General features: G+C 39.6%; 2 protein-coding genes across 2 annotated transcripts; one reads left to right on the forward strand and one right to left on the reverse strand.

Annotated features, from left to right (window-relative positions):
• The first annotated feature begins 173 nt into the window (after positions 1–173).
• Sod2 (superoxide dismutase 2) lies at positions 174–1,833 on the forward strand. The gene is made up of 4 exons (XM_066283549.1): positions 174–339; positions 415–591; positions 701–930; positions 1,363–1,833. The coding sequence occupies exons 1-4, from the start codon at positions 302–304 to the stop codon at positions 1,563–1,565; spliced, it is 648 nt and encodes a 215-aa protein (XP_066139646.1). The 5' UTR covers positions 174–301; the 3' UTR covers positions 1,566–1,833.
• Positions 1,834–1,922: 89 nt separating this feature from the next.
• LOC136339920 (frizzled-10-A-like) lies at positions 1,923–17,141 on the reverse strand. Its single transcript, XM_066283535.1, has 5 exons — positions 16,672–17,141; positions 4,053–4,258; positions 3,808–4,000; positions 3,567–3,750; positions 1,923–3,107 (listed from the first exon to the last, which is right to left on the reverse strand). Exons 1-5 carry the CDS (start codon positions 16,846–16,848, stop codon positions 2,290–2,292), a joined length of 1,578 nt encoding a protein of 525 aa, XP_066139632.1. The 5' UTR covers positions 16,849–17,141; the 3' UTR covers positions 1,923–2,289.
• Positions 17,142–17,315: the final 174 nt, after the last annotated feature.

Consider the following 17,315-nt stretch of genomic DNA (forward strand, 5'->3'; position numbering starts at 1 on the left):
CATACGTGAAATATAAAAATTTAAATAATGAAAGCGCCGGAACAACTTGTTTGATTACGTAATGATTTTGTTAATTGTCTAAGTATGAATCAATTTTGATTCGGGTGGGTAGGAGTAGATTCAGTTGGAGTATTCGGAGTATGAAAAACTGCTAGAGAACTGTCAAACAATCAGCGATACCATCTCTGACGCCTGGTCCTTCCAAAAACAGCATAATGATTTGTTGATTTTTATTTTTGTGGAAAGATTTTGGACCGCTTTCGTAACTGTTGCAGCTAGTTAAGTAATACATCAAAGAAATATGTTCACGTTAAGACAAATTAGTACAGTTGTAGCAAGGTAAGTGCGGTTTTTACAAGTAATAGTTAAAAGTTGTTGATAAATATCGTAGTTTATGCAACTGATAATTTCCAGAAATGCCAGATCAAAGCATACTCTTCCTGACCTCCCATATGATTATGCCGCACTGGAACCGGTGATTTCGCGTGAAATTATGAATTTACACCATTCCAAGCATCACCAAACTTATGTCACCAATTTAAATACTGCAGAAGAGAAACTGAAAGTTGCAGTTGAAAAAGGAGATGTTGGGTAAGTTTGGGAACAAAATCTTTATCTAGTTTATGAGATTCCTAGATGATGCGCTGACAGGCAATGAAATGTATTTAATTATTACTTTAAAAAGCTATCAATTTCTCAGCACCCAAATATCGCTGGCTCCAGCAATCAAATTCAATGGTGGTGGTCACTTGAATCACTCAATCTTCTGGCAGAATTTGAGCCCCTCCAAGTCTGAACCAAGCCCTGAATTGAGCTCTGCAATTAACAGTTCTTTTGGAAGCTTGGAAAATTTGAAGAAACAACTTTCTGCTGTTACTGTTGCTATCCAAGGTTCTGGTTGGGGATGGCTAGGTTTTGAAAAGCAAACAGGTAAGTTTGTATATCACTATAATATTAGTGTGCACATTATTGTGCTATTAACAAATCAGATTCTAATCCTAAAACACCGTAAAGTCTGATATTTGCCTATAATGCCTACAGGCTATTTGGTAGTATTTATGCATCTTTAGATTATTTAAAAGATATAATTTTTTTGCAATATTTAATATTGAAATTCAGAGCCGGTGTGAATGTGTTTGACCTAAGTTTGTGTAGTCAGAAATTTGTGAGTTTTTCCCCCTAAGATCCCAAAATAAAATTCTAATCCAGAAAATTCAATTTCCTAGTACGTGCAGGTAGGTATTTCCTTTCTTTAGCTATGTATATAGTACTGTAGTAAAATTTGCAATTTTCTTAATAACTTCTATTTAACTTAATCATCAAACATCTTTCAATAGTCTTCAGATATCAAATAAATTTTAGGCCTTCTCCGCATTGCCACTTGTGGCAACCAAGATCCTCTTGAGGCAACAACAGGTCTTGTGCCATTATTTGGCATTGATGTCTGGGAACATGCGTATTATCTGCAGTATAAGAACGTGAGGGCTGACTACGTGAAAGCAATTTTTGATATAGTTAATTGGAAAGATGTTAGCGAAAGATACAAAAAAGCAAAGTCCCACTGATCAAGTGTATGTGGTTACATACTGTTGATTTTGTTTTATTATTGAATCTTATTGTTAATATGTGTTATTCACAGAGTTCTGTAATATTGTTTTTTTTTTACGAGTTGTCTCGAGAAATAAAATGTGCTGGTCTATCAGTACATTAACCAGATATTTGATTTATAGAAGACTTAGGAAAAATTGTTACCGGAGTCGTTCCAGACCAAAAGATAAGGGCATATTTGTAATTTGTGTGCATCTACGTAATAAAATTTCTTTTAGTTGATAACTTAAATTTATTTGTCATGTACATTCTTGCAAATACATGTGAGTAGTTATTAAAACATAACTGATTTAATAATTACAAAATGGTATAAAAATACTTATGTCTAATATCACATATGAAAATTTACAATAAATAGAAGTATCATATAAACATTACAGACACGATATATATACAATTAATAAACAGTTAACTTTTTACAATTTATAAACTAGAGTAAAGCACGGATTAAAGGCACAGAAGATGTACGGAAAATTTCTTAATTATGAAACTTTTATAGTCACGTAATGAATAATTACGTTATTGTTATCTAAGAAAAAATACCAATTTATCCTGTCATTACATAATTTAATACTTATTGAACGCTTCACCAGCCATAAAGAGTGAATTGGGTACACGAGTAGTGCATTTCTTAGAAGAGCATATTAATTTTACAAACTTCTATTCTTGCAAGTGTAAATTTTATACACGCGTTACAGGGACATTATGTGAAGTGCTTGCAAAAAATATGTCAAATATTGTCTTCTTTTCTTCCACAATGATAATACCCTTACTACTGGTTATAAGAGAATTATTACAGCTCTTGTTATTATCCCTACTCCTCGCTACTCTCGACAACAGCGAAGAAAACACACTGCTATTCGTCTGATTCGAGTTCTCGTCACTCGACTTCTTACAGAAACAAAACAGGTCTGTCCACATATCGAAGGTTTTCGGGCTGTAGACCCAAAGAGTGGCAAAAATTATGCTTGTTTTTCTTAACACTAGTTTCACTAACGATAAAGTGAATGTGTTGTAGAACTGGCACATTAAGTACATCAAATAAGGCACGCTTATTCCAATGCTTATGACTAGAAGTCTATAGAACAACCGTTCGAGCTTCAGCGGACTGCTGCCGCCGATTATAAGTGTTTTTCTGACGTTTTTTAAGGCTACCGAAGTGAGAACACCCAAAATACTACTGATCACCATGAAGAATAATTGAAAGAACACTAAAACTTTGTTAGTCACCTCGCAAAACCCTGATAGGTGGTTAATGCTGATGTGGTTGGACATTAGCACATAAAACATTGGAATGGCGGAGAAGCTCCAAACGATTGCATGTAGTCTAGTGGACACTTTTTCAATGGCTTCAGTTGACCATTCCTTCATAGCGCTCAGGAACCAGACTAAACAGAATACGGTCCACCAGAGGGTGTAAGCAATGTCGCAGAAGAGGAGGATGAGGGCGATTCCTACGCATGAGAGGCTTTCTGCGGGTTTTTCGTAGGCTAGGTGTCCTGAAAAAGAAAAGTTTTTGTAAGCACTAGGTAAATGTGAAATAAATAATAATAATGTAGCGAAAGTGTTTTAGTCAAGAAACTTGACTTTTTGGTGGATGAATTTTTTATTATTTGCAAAGTTCCTGAAAGTACTCGGTTTCAAGGGCTACTGAAACACTAGAAATAAACCCTAAGGTTTTTAAGGACACGTATTAGTAAGTAGTTACTGACTATCGTCCAATTAAGACATGGAGCTAATTCCAAAAAGTAAACTTTATAAGTCAGAATAGGAAATAGCTTTCGAAATAATTATAAATCACCACACAAATCAGTCCTAATAACCAATTACATGGCATCTTATTGATTACCGCAGACACTATTTTCATATATGGATGCAGATTATAGACATATCATTGCTAATGAGATTTATGAACTAAATTTGAGAATTAACAATCTCGAATATGAAAAAACACTTACCTGCACACGTATACGGACCCTCAATCCACCGAATGAGATAAATGGTACACGTGACAAAACCACAAGATGTCAGATACAAGATTGGTCTGGCTGGCCATCTGAATCGTTTCGGCTGCAGAACGAAAGTAATCAGTCCAAAGGTGGTGAAAACTAGACAGACGATGGACCATACAGCCACCCAAACCTAGAAACCATTAATGGCTATTAAATCGTGCTTGTGAAAACAAAAATGATCAATTACCTCAAAAGTAGCCACTTCCTCCAGATCGAAGTGTTGCGTACTTTTGCAGATTGGCACACATTTACCGCCATGAGGGGCAGTATTGGGAGGGCAATTTATATTGAAAGGAATATCATCGGGAATGAAGTAGTGCGTCTGAGTGGGCTCTACATCATCTGGGGGCGCCATACATAAGTCCGGAGCTTCAGGAAAACTAGAAAATAATATTGATTAAAAAAGTAAATAGAAAATTTCTGCAAATGTACCTGGAGCAATTTAGCTCTTGAGGCCAAGGTAGTCCTATCGCTTCCCGAGATTTCATGCAATCATCCCTGACCTTCTCGCATAGCCACCTGCATGCCAGAATGGGGTTGCGGACGTGCTCTGAGCACATGGGGACGAACAATGAGCAAATGAAGAGGCGAATATTTCTTGAGCATTGGAGGTAGAGCAACGGTTCGTACAGTTTCAGCTGCAATAAAATATTTATTGCGGTATTAGATCATGAATTAATGGAAATTGATTTAAATGCAGACACCGGTGATAATGAGACAATTCGATTTAAGTATCAATAAACATCCTCGACTTGTATCTCGTTTTATAACTGCCAATTATCATTGCTAGCCCGATAACATATTAATTCGATTCCGCTTTTATCTCTGCGGCTCGGGCAGGCATACAGGTACACGAAAAGCTTTTAAGTTAATGGACAATTATCTTTAAATCGTAATTAAAAGATTAAACAAATAGTATCAAGTATTTGCCGCACTTCAGGCCCGTATCTTTATAAGCTATACGGCTTTTTTTTGTGTATTATATTGGCTTCATTTGGAGGATCGGTTCGGGCTTCCTTTACTAACCTACTTAATGCAAGATTACAGGTAAAGGGCCGGTGATTTACTGTGTAGAGTATAATAATAAGAGCATTGCTTAACGCGTGGGAGTTCGCGTTTTGGGGCGACGACGCGCCTGACATCAGAATGAGGCCTTATTTTTCATTTTTCTGAAATATTATCATTCACATCCGTTCCATTAAAAAAGATAGTGTTATTCAAATATGTAGCTAGTAAACAGTGAAATAATCTTTTAGACAATAGCTAACAAAGCGCTTCCTCACTCGAGAGACAGGGCCCCAACAAAGGCACATCACTTGAGGTTTTCAATTTGGGCACACACAACGCAACTTTGAACATCCTGTATTGGATCGCTGAATATTCGAAGGAAAAAAGCGACAACGGAGTTTTGTATGCGTACGATCGCCGACAAAGCGTATTACCACAAATTTGCTGATAAATGTTGATAAGGCATCGATGCGATATTTAATAATATAACTTTCAAATACCGCAGGGAGAAACACTTTTATAAACAGGGCAATAAAAGTTTATGTGAGTGTTTGCTTATCATAAAATTATTGCTTTAGTCGGGCAAATTTCCTACGGCACTTCAATACAACACTGAACAAACACGTCATGTGGGCGCACATGGAGAAGATGTGGATGTTTTTGATGCATCAAAGATTCGTCGATTTTTAAATTAAACAATGGAAAATTGTGAAGAAAACGCTTCTGAGAACGAGGTGGCTTAATTAACATTTTAATAATAAATGCGTATGCCTTTGAAGAGCACTATCCATCAATTTGATCTATTCCCTGGATTTCAGTCAACACGTTTAAAATCCTTCTCGAAATAGCCCGGGATAAAATATTTACGTAAATTTTATACGTTTGAAGGAAAACCTAACTGATTTATGTCTACTCTAAAATTTTAGGGTTTCTTAAACCTGTGTATATTAGATTTGTGCCGGTTTCAACACCAGAATATCCCACCTCTTGTTAGTCAATTAAACCCATTAAACAGTGTTTATAAGAGCGGAACATACACTACTCGCGTGAAATGCCCATTATAAATAAATAAAATTCTTAATGTAGCCGAATGCTTAAGTAAATCATATTATTGAACGTAAATCGCTAAGTCATTTACATTTCCGTGAAGCGATATTTTACTTTGCCGCATTAAAATTTGGGAGATCGGCACCAAAAAACCAAATAAATCGGTTTTCAGAAATCCAATACCATCCCACTGTGTAAATTAACAAATCTCCCTCCAGTGCCTTTTGTCCTTTGTGGTTTCAGCTTATAACTGTGAAACTTGAATCCAATAATTCTATTTTCGTTGATAAGGTTTCAAAGCTCACGTTTCATGCTCAGAATGGCCGATTAACGATAGCCACCGGCCGAAGCACGTTTTTCATCCATCAACAATATTATTAATAGTTTTTTGCTTTGATTTATCCCTGCGCATTTTTCGGTTTTAATTGGTTGTATTGAGCAACGCGGTGGAGATACAGGAAAACCCAGAAGAGGCAACAGAAGGCTCTTTTGAGGTTTTTATTAAACCTGTTGCTCAAAGGTGTAGCGGGACTTGCAGGAAAGACTATTGATGAGTGATCGTGTGATGATGTTGTTTGGCAGGTTTTGATTAGCTGGAAACATGAGATATATTTTTGCCTTGTGTCAAAGCTTGTGAGGGCATTACAGAACCAAGGAAGATTTTCATTTCTCCTTGCTTCTTCTCTCGTATTCACCACATTAAACGTGAAGACATCCAAAGCCAAACACGATGGGCATTCTTGTTCCGCTCGGTGCTCTAAATTGTGCTATTTAGTCGTTAATACAGGAAATGACAAGCCCGTCCCTAGCTTTTGTTTTTGGGGGCGCTAGTGTTCAACGAGGGACGTCAGGCATTGACAAAAATTAAAAATCGGCGCCACGTTGCCGGATGGCTAGCGAGGCCTGAGATTTTCTGTTTTAATTTTTTTTTAAGGGAAACCAAAGCTGAAACGCACAAGAAATCCCTAATCTCACAAAAATAACCCAAAAGGACAGTTCCTCGTCACCGAATTCCTGTTCTCTTCATTTTTTGATAATCTCGTCCAAGTGTATTGATACATTGCTCGCCCGTATAACACACTGAGCTGCTTATCGGCGGTGGTCAACGAAGACAAACACACCACGTCACAATTTCCAGTCGAAATTCTGTGACGAAACACGAATGATCGCGATTCTATGGTTGACCCAAGTCAAAGTCTAAAAATAATAATAAGACAGTATATCATCATCACCCAAACTGGAAATTCTTCCCGCATTCAACGAAAAATCGAAGAAAGGGCAATTAGTTCACACCTACAGGCCAGTCTTTTCGCATTGTGTAATTTAGGAACGGTGCCGCTACTGGCCCCTCGAGTAGGTAGGTAAAACTGGACATAATCAAGAATACCCAGGCGCCTTTGTGAGTCTCGCCGCCTTGTAATTAGCCCCGCACAGGTGCCGCTCGGGCTTTGGGGCCTCAAAGTCCGACGGTCTAATAATGGGTCTGGCCAGGGGCGGACCCACACGATTCGCAGGTAAAATATTAATTCAACGTGTCCCACAAGAAATATTTATCAAGATGGATCAAGATTGGTATGGAACCAGCGAGGGTACCACGAATTGCGAGAACAAATAATTATAGGTATCTAATAATTTTATTATTAGGTAATTTTGGTTTTGAGGAATGGGCAGATTGTTTTCCTACACGTGCAGATGTTTAAATCTGATGTTCAATCAGTTTTTCATAATGTTACTCTACTAGATGCAACCACTCATCCACACCTTATTGTTTGCCAACTATTGATTGCTGATGCAGCAAATGAGGATCTTAAGAAGTTTCATCACCAATTCTTTTCTGTTTGTAATAGTTTCTAAATGATTGCGTCACTTTTAGTCGGTCATTTAGGCATTCCTCCGAAAGTACGATTGAAATGTTCCGTCTAATTGGCCGATCCAAGAATTCTCAATTGCTTTCCTACGAGGAGCTACACCCTCTTTGTCCATCCCGATTGGAAACTCCGACAACTCTAACAAGACGTTGAGTATCTCTCCGTGTGAGGAATACCACAACCTACAGTCTTGCCAACTTTAACGCGTAACAGGTCTTATCCGTTGCTGGTCATCAAACCATGGAACCACCACAGTGCCTTGCGTAGTTGTCCTATCTTGTCCTATGTTTTTCCACTTGATTTTTTTAGGTTAGCTTACTGTCAATGGTCGTCCCCAAGTACTCAGACAGACAAACGTTCATCCAAACATATCGCATCGTCGTGTAAACTCTAGTGGATTTCAAGTAGCCTTAAAGCGGCCGATGCTGCTCAGAATCTGGGCGTTTTTGTTCCAGGTCAACTTTTGCTCTTCTTGAACCTAAAGGGTCAAACAAATCCCCACCGGAGAGGGTTAAAAAGAAAGGGCTGAGACCCGACCCTGTACCACTCCCCTCCACATTTCAGCCCCGGTACAGTGCGTTCTTAGAAAATATCACTGTCAGGATGATGGTACGAAGAGCGGCGACGGCGGTTCGTCATGCCTTCAGAAAGACGGTCATTACGGCTTTAGTTCTGCCCGAACGATCAGCGATGTTGTCGTCTCCCCTGGTAGCTTATTCAAATAAATTTGTAACAGAAAACTTAGTAATGACCGAATGTGATGAACATGTTCCTTCTGGCAAGTCTGAATCGATTCTGTATCCCGAATGAAAGTTAATTCACCCGACTGCCAAAAAATCTAATTAGTCGACGGGGACGGCGGCTTTGATGTGCCAAGTTCAAACACCCAGGACCATCTGTCCCTGTGTTCAGATTTGTTGTTCTTTTTTAATATTAGTGCTTGTACGACACCATAATACGAACCTTTTATTTGGTTATTTATTTACTGATATCAGGTGTCATTCAAACAAATGATACGGCCAGAGGGGAGAGTCGATGAACTACTGAAAAGTGGTTTTTAAGAATTCCACTAAGGACTCAAAAGCAGTTCGTCAATTCTTGCATGGCTAGAACTGAAATGATTGCTAATTCTAAAAAGATCTGTTGTTTCAAGTGTATATTCATCAGAACAAGGGCAAAATCCATCCTCCTTTCACTCTGTTACACAATATCTTCGTCATCCTTTTCTCATATCTAGGAAAGGTAATGGATGCAACACGTAATGAGAAAGAAGAGGAGCATCGGGTTTTCCCCTCATTCGAAGTTAAGCCTTATTGCTGCACTCAAAACGCACATTTGAATGCTCGAATCCACCGTTGGAATCCTTTTCCAAGTTTGATTTGATAAGTAATCAATTGGCCAACCAATCAAAAATCGCATCAGAAGTACCACCTGTCTCTAATGTCTAGTCAGTGGGGGGTCTCTCTTCTGTGGTCTAAAATCAGCAAAAATAATAGCTCATTTGTGATTCCTACCATGACAAGCCGACAACATCGCTCAATGGATAAAGCCCGCTACACTGGGCCTTTGCGGTCGTAAACAGGAATGCCTCTATAGTACCTTTATCCGCCTTTGGTACTAAAGACTAATAACTCATCTGTTATAATTTCGATGCTATTTGAACAATCTGCAAAGGCATCGGAAATAATTTATGATGAACATGGTTCAGGGAAATAGTCTCGTAAAGGCAAAATTGTTTTTAAGAGGAATTTTATTCACTTGCAGTGAGGTTATATTGATTTTATCTCAATAACTGATTAGTATTCAAATTTCTTTTGGGTATCGGTTCATTTAGTTGCTGATGGGTACTAGTGTCAAGTTATGGATTTGCACTTGCATGCTAATTAAAAGATTAGAAAACTGTAGATATATTGAATTGGTAAAGAAGGATCGTTTATCAATTCAATATCCTGATCCTGATAGTGACATGAATCTACATTTTCATATCTGGGCAATCGAGATAATTCAAGTAGCCCGGAGAGAAACAGAAACTTCCGATGAGTAATCAGAAGTAACAAATGAGAGATTTAACTTTCTGAGTAATTTGAACTGACATCGAGAGAAATTTTTGATGTTTTTGAGTATATAAAAATGAAGAGAAATGTCGGTACTTCTGAGTAACCTGTGGAGATCGCAATTTTTGAGAGGACGAAATTGAGGACAAATTTATGTATGTATAATCGAAGGTAACATGAACGGAGATTTCTGATTAATCGCGAGTGACCTGAGTTCACAGGTGATAATTATAGTTTCTGAGAGAAGACCTAGACTTCTGAGTAGCACTGATCTACATAAAGCGAAATTTCTGGTCTTTGTGAGTAGTCCGGACTGAACTGAAAGGTCAACTACTATCGACTCGTGTTGTCAGCACCCTGATAGGATATGAAAGGAATTATTGGAACTCCTATGTTTCACAGAGAACAATTAAAATTTCTAGTAATCCATAGTAATTCAAAGGAGACTGTTTGGGGCTTAGAGATAACTCGAAGTAACCTGGGAAATCTATGTTATTCTATATAGTCAGTGAGGTGTACGTCTTTTTATTATTAAGATATATGCAGTGTAAAAAAATTAATTTGTGATAAAAACACCCGGATGGTATTTAGACCCTCTTTGATGGGGGCGGTACTTGGTATTCATCCGCATGGTTAGCCAAAAAAAAACTCATATGATGCAACATACATAGAAGCGCAAAAATTTTTCCGCTAACAATTAGCAGGCAAATACGTGAAAGGGTCCATTGTCCACTACCAACTATTTACCTATTACTTATTCATATAAATAATGTAAAAGTATACACGTCTTTAGATAGATCTGCCAATGCAAACACTCCTTGTACCGAAAGAGAGATCGACAGATAAACAAACTCGAGTGTTATTGAGCATGTTTGGAGCGGTACCAGGTCACAACTGCAGAGTTTATTTTTAGAAGAGTTGGAGGAACGTAATAAATTAAAAATAAATATCAAAATTTCGCACCTTGCTTTAAAGTAAATACTTGTCCGCCTTTGACGCGCTAAAAATTACGGAAATCTGTTAAAAGTCTTCGGGGGGTTCACATGTTGGTGCAAAAGTGAAGCTGGAAGGGTTGTAATGTGACTGGGACTGAGATTAATTTTATTTTTCAACACGAAAAAGTCGTCGCTCAACCGAAAAAAGGACGACATATACAGGATGTTCGCTTTTTAAGTATCATCAGAAATACCTCGCCGTTACTCTTCTTGTTGAAGTGTTCCTGTTACCAGTAGAAATCTTTGGGTGAGCACTCTCTTGGTATGACGACACAAAACTCAACCCTGGTACTAAATTTTAATTAAAAATCTCAGCGTGCATCCTCCGGTATGCACTAAAATGATTTTTCATTATTGCGGTAATCGAAGCCCATTCACAGCTATAATTAAATTTAAAGCGTTGGTCTTCAGACATTGCCAAGAATCGAGTATAAATTGCCAGCGACGAGACCTAATAACCGTTTTTAATGCGCATTAGAGACGCAACGGGATACCTCGAACACATCAAAACTTATAATCTCCATAGTTCTGGTCCATAACGAATCGAAATTACTGAAGACCCTGAGAAACGTTTGGAGAAGTTATGCTTATTAGAGGCAGTTTCGTATGATTTGGGGCTGATTTCAGATGCTGTTTATGATCCGAGACGGGATCTTTTGGAGATCTAGTAAATTGAGGAAAGTGAGAGGAAACGCTTGAAAATAGTGAGTAATAATCAACAAATCGTTGCTCCTAAGCTGCCTTGAACATATGAAATTTCATTGTTCCGATGTATGCACATTCTCCATCTAGTATGTAACGCGTTGTGAGTGTCACGTGTGTTTATAGTGTTATCAAAAGGTGTGAGAGCCATAAATCAATTGGGATAAGTTGCCAGCAGATAAAATGGAAAAACCAGAAATGAAATGGTTTGGAGCGATTTCGACTGAACGCGAGATCGGTAAAGGACATGGGGAGCAGCAATGTTGACTTTTGGAAAAAAATCAAATTAACGTGCGAGGCGACGTATAGGCGAAAGGGAAAATTCTCCGTGAAAGAAAAACTTTTTCGAAAATCTCAACTTTATCTGCGAATTTTCCGATCCGGACAAACACGATTTGCATTTTTTTAAAATTTCATTTACCTTTGGAAGTTATAACATTTTCGAAATTTCTGGACCCGAAGTGTCCCACCCACAAGGCTATAGTCACAATTAATGATTTTCCGAAGACGCACAGGTTCAGGTTGATAACAAGTTTGAGGCCATTTACTTGTAAATTGGTCCGTTTGGACGGGATAGAAAGACTGAGCCTGTTCCAGTCAAAACTCACGATGAAAATGAAACATTTCCGCCATTATGCTTACGTTTCGAAATCGAGTTCTGGATTAAACAGAGATTTGTGCCACATTGTTGCATGCGTTACTATAAGTACTATAAAAATGTTTGTAGTTGGTCATACCATATAAATCACAATTAATGGAACATCATTAGTTCCAGAGTGCGAGTGCCATGCTCGGCAGCACTTTTGTCATCAGATAAGTAGCGGTAAGAACGTTTTTTTTTTTTTTAAGAACGACCACCAACTCGACATGATATGAAAAATGCTCAGTTGCTGTTCCGTCATTTTACAGATCTCAGGTCTACATCTAATAATCTGGAAAAAATTCAAGTTTTTCAAAAGCTTATGCCAAATTTTGGTCATCTATAACACTCTGATTACATACAATAAAATAAGCGCTTGAAATTTAATTTATCCCCTAAAGACTACTTTTTATGGGGACTGTAAGTCGATATTTGTTTTTCGAATGTCCAACAGAAATTCTTGTATTCTTGCCGAGCAAAACTCGATGGGACTCGCATAGTCCCGGCAACTATAAGTCTGCCCTCTTAAGTCCGAAACTCTATCAAGTGTGTCTTACACATATTTGAAGAAGTTCCTCGGATCGAAGTAGGAAAAAAGTTCCTACAAGCATATGTTCAAGTATTAGAAAACTGCCCTCAGTGAGTCACGGCCGACGGTGACCGTCAGACAAAGCGAGGAAAAAGCGAAGACGAAAACACCACCTTTTTCATCTACAGCACCATACCTCTTTAAATACTTTGGCTAAACTTCCCATTATCAAAGAAGTGCCCCTTGAAGAAATCTGGAGGGCATTTTTACCGAACTTTTTCACATTCGGCGGCCTAAAATTCGTCTCCATTATAGAGGAATGGCCGTGGTTAATGTTCCGTGCTGTTTTTGCCCGGGCATTCTTTACAATTCGTCGTACCGGTACCGGGACAAATTTCGAATTATAGTTTTTAGTTGCGTGTTTCATCTCCGGTCCCGTCTCGGGTTCGCTTCTTCGAGGCATCAAATCAAGAATACCCGTACGAGTTTTTGTGCTCCGAAACCAGCGGCGGCGAATGAAAGGTTACTTTCAACTGCATCCATGATTGATTGTCTGGGAAGGCAGTCCGGTCAATGGCGAAGATGTGGTGTGAAGAAGAATAGACAGACGCTCCTGCATGATGTCATTGTAGTTGATGTTGTCGATTTGAAAAGGTCGAGTGAACTAATGGCGAACTAGTGTGAGGATTCGCGGACAATACCCTTTAATGGCTAATGGGGGTGCGTACAATGTCGTACCTATCGCAGGTTTTCGTGATAAAGTCAGACGTATCGAATAAAAGCCATTAAATATTGCCGAGTGGTAAAACGATCTTTTGTTGTATTATGATAATACGGCGGGGGCTTGCACTAGTTAAATGATTGGCCTCCCTCACAACGCTCAATGTACTCGCTCCGTTATGTACTGAATCGGCACTCACGAATATACAACGTTTCATGAGGTAAAAACGCGACTGCATTAATTAAATTTGTCGCGATAATAAAAACACGATTTTTAGAGCTTGTCGATGAGGCCGGGCCCCATTACTACTTATTGGCGCAATTATCGATAAAAACTGCGTGATAATGCACAAATCCGGCCGAACTGGCGAAAAACTAAGAATCGTCGGGAATTCGAAGGCGTAAAATGAGCTTGCCGGCCGCGTTTCACAGTGCGAAAGGTAAACTCATTTTACGCCTTCGAATTCCCGGTGATTTTTACTCTTCCGCCACTTTTTGCGGGATTTACGCCGTATCATCAGTTTCATCGATACGACTCGAGCCTGCTGCTTATAAACCATAAATCCCGCAAGAAGTGATGAAACGGAACAAATCGCCCGGGATTTAAAAACGTAAAATGAGTCTGTCGGACGCGCTTCTTACTCAGCGCAGTCAAACAAATCTCTTGGATCCTGCAGCGTATTTTGACATTTTGAGTACAGTTCTGTAACATCCGATGGATCTTTACAGCGGGGTATCGCCGCAACTCCCATTGTTTTACTTCAAAGCTACAGTTATGCGAGTACATCATTAACATCCGAAGTGAGGAGCTGCGGAATTCAGGCATTTGTGTCGGTTAAGTATTCCACGTCGGATGATTTTTGCCTTTCATGGATGAATTAATTCGATTTGGAAGGGCCTGGGAAGAAATGACAAGAAATTTAAAACACACGACCTTCAACACCAAAGTGGCCGTTGCGCTGACGTCTGCGAGGGGGGGGGGGACACCCCGCAGCCCGCTTCAAAATCGCACTTTGTCGAATTTAACCCCGTTGCGACCAACCACCGTGTCCGGCATCCCTGTCGGTGAAGCTGCGCGGAAGTTACGAAAAGCGAAAAATCGTCGCTTGAAATTTGAAGAAGCGATTTTCATAATCGGTCGTTTTGCACAGTTTCGTCGAGAATTCGAGCGCACTCACGCTCGTAAATTGTGCGAAAAGTGGTCAGAGAGTAAATATCGCCGGGAAGTCGATGCCGTAAAGTAAATTTCCGGGACGCGTTTGTCGGCGCGGCCAAATCTTTTGGCGCTTCAGCGTTCCCATTAACGCGTCTTTCAACGTCCAGAATTAGGCTGTACAGCGACCGAAATAAGCTGTTAAATGTTCAGCTGTTGCACATCCTACGGGAGAACCCCGTGTACCATTGTCTTCGTTTGCGACGGCGACGTCCGGAATAATCCGCCATTTATTATTTTTGGATATTTATCGAAAGCGAGGTTCGTCTTCGGGAACGACTTTGACGCCGCTGTTCCGATGAATCGACGAGCGTCCTCCTGCAACACTCGAATCCAGGCAGAAACTAGTTCGCGTCATAACGTAACAAAAATAACTATTTTTTATCTTAAAAGCCAAGAAGCCAGTCGCCAACGCCAGCTCTAAACAAGACGGTTTCAAATTGTTTTTGACTAATAAACATTCTCAGACATCAAAGCGCTCCTACTTGCTTTAATGTATATATCAGTTAGCTTTGATTTTTCATTTGTTTACTTATCTGCCATCTGCGATAAAAATCCCCTAAAAGTTTTATGCCCTCTGCAGGACTGAGCAAATAACTAATAAATTTTGAATTGGCTAATTGCAATTCTCGACAAATAAACCACGATAACGTCTCGACTCCAGTCTGTCGGTTTTGTTTTGGATCGCATACACCAACGTCATGTAGGCGGCTTTTCACGGATCTCTTTGTCGCAATTTTATGCTTTTTTACCGCTTTCAAGTACCGACAATATGCATCGTAATCGTAGATTGCAACATTATTTACAGCGCCCATAATATTATCATTACTCGGAAAAACATTATGGGACCATCGCTGGAGCTGAAACGGGATGTGTTCAACAAAATCAAACTGACACATTCACAGACTTAATCTTTTGAGCGTCACAATCGCGCGAGCGCGTTAAAGGGGCTTTTTCGCGAGGTCTGGACATACACTATTTTTCTCACGTTCATAGGCCATATACAAAAAAAAATCTACTGGGCTGGGCATCGAACCCACACCCGGGTCATCACGGCAGAGATCCGACACTTCGTCGGTGCAGATCTGAGCATGAGCACTTTTATAATGGCCAACTAGGCGATGCTTGTGACATTTCGTTGACCATTAGATATATATTATAAATTAGCGTTTTTGCTGTGTTCCGGACACGTCTGACGCAGCCAAGTTATTGGTGGAGGAGATCTGCATATTTTGCCTCAGTTACTAATACCGGGATTGCTATAATAGACCCTATGTTATTACAACCGTTCTATCGGTCAGTCCTTACTTAGTCCAATGCGGTGCCAGTCACTCATTTGTTTCCATTGCCACATCTGTGAGCCGGCATTTGTTTCGCGACTATTTTTGTTTACTTTCCTATAGGAGGCCGCGGGAAATTCTTAATAAATCATATGCATTTGCCACTCCGGTTTATTAAGAGTCTCCCGTTGTCGTTGAAGGCAGATATGATTTCCCTTGCCCCTGGGAAGATGGAGTAGTGGCCAGTGCTAGCGGTCAATTTGACAAACGTCAAGTTTTACTAGAATGCTAAACCTGTTCACACGAATTCGAAGCATCGAACTGAAGACCCAGAAATTTACCACATTTCCGATGAAGTTTGACACTTGTTGGGATTCTAGTTCCAATCACGTGCATTTGTCAAATTTGGCCGCTGTCGCTTGCCTTTCACGCGGAGCTTTATATGCACAGAAAAGAAACACTTGCGTGGTGCGAGAAGCCCGGATTTTTGATAAACTGGAGAGGCGCTTGCTTCGCTTACAAGCTTTTTTCGAAGAAGCATCATCAAATTAAACACTGAAACGTAACGTTCACAGAGAGTCGTGCTTTATGATCGTTTAAATTTAAAGCCAGAGGACTGGAATAGAAACTCGCGTGGAAGGGCAGGGGGGGCAAAACGATAATAAAAACGAGTTAATAAAAGGCGGCTGCTCAAAGACGAAAACCGAAAAATAAAACTCAAGTGTTTAATGGCTTCAATTAATTTAGCCCAGATATAAAAGCCAATAACCAATAAACCCGCATCGGCAATGAGCACGGCTGGCGGCAATAAATAATAAAAATTATAGAAATTTTACGGTGGTTCAAGTAAGTATCACAATTTTCTAATGTTTTTACGACACACACGCTTACACTCTCGCGGTACAACACGATCATATAAAAAGGATCACGATAACACAGTACCATAAAGATAACATATAGGCAGGTATTATGGGAGATAATAAATTCGTAATTACCCCTAGATCCGCATGTATCTGGTTGTCATGTCCCATGCGATTCGGCATTAGCGTGGAATTGTATCCCAGGTCTTTGCACATCTCCACGGCGATCAGTTCGCACCTTTCGGCACGGACATCATCGAAACACCAGCTGACAGAAAGTATCAAAACAAAAGCATAATCGATCTTCATCATGGTACCGGTGGGTGACAGTTTCCACTCGAGTTTTCACAGATTTCGTCAGATAAACGCGGATATCAAAGAACCGTCTAGGAGCGCTCGAGGGATAACCCGATTTTGAGACATGGTTCTCTCATGAGATTCCGGAAAAGAGTCGTTTTCCTCAAAAGAAATGCGCGTTTAGTCAAGCGAAGTTGAAACAGAAACGAGCGAAGAGCGGACGGGTTTTTCAATGCGTTCTCGATGCGAACCAGGCAATAAACCGACTAACGGAGGGAAGAGAAAATAAATGAATGCCGCTCGTTCGGCCCGATACAAAACAACCGCTTTACAAAAGATAAACTTTTTAGTGTGCCGTGATAATTTCATAGTCGTTCCAGCGCGATGAAATCGCTGGGTAAAACTCGAACACGTTTATTTCCTTAAAGGACCTCCTAAACAGTCAATTATATCGTACAATATTACATTGCGCAATACTGTTT

Source organism: Euwallacea fornicatus, chromosome 7 (assembly GCF_040115645.1).
Source record: "Euwallacea fornicatus isolate EFF26 chromosome 7, ASM4011564v1, whole genome shotgun sequence".
NCBI lineage: Eukaryota > Metazoa > Arthropoda > Insecta > Coleoptera > Curculionidae > Euwallacea > Euwallacea fornicatus.

Excerpts from the sequence above, each read along its gene's own strand:
- Sod2 (XM_066283549.1), top strand. The coding sequence starts at position 302 with ATGTTCACGTTAAGACAAATTAGTACAGTTGTAGCAAG. Across the intron at positions 340-414 it reads ATTAGTACAGTTGTAGCAAG|AAATGCCAGATCAAAGCATA; the intron begins GTAAGTGCGGTT and ends GATAATTTCCAG. Across the intron at positions 592-700 it reads GTTGAAAAAGGAGATGTTGG|CACCCAAATATCGCTGGCTC; the intron begins GTAAGTTTGGGA and ends TCAATTTCTCAG.
- LOC136339920 (XM_066283535.1), bottom strand. The coding sequence starts at position 16,848 with ATGATGAAGATCGATTATGCTTTTGTTTTGATACTTTCTGTCAGCTGG. Across the intron at positions 4,259-16,671 it reads AGATACATGCGGATCTAGGG|CTGAAACTGTACGAACCGTT; the intron begins GTAATTACGAAT and ends ATTTTATTGCAG. Across the intron at positions 4,001-4,052 it reads CAAGAGCTAAATTGCTCCAG|TTTTCCTGAAGCTCCGGACT; the intron begins GTACATTTGCAG and ends ATTATTTTCTAG.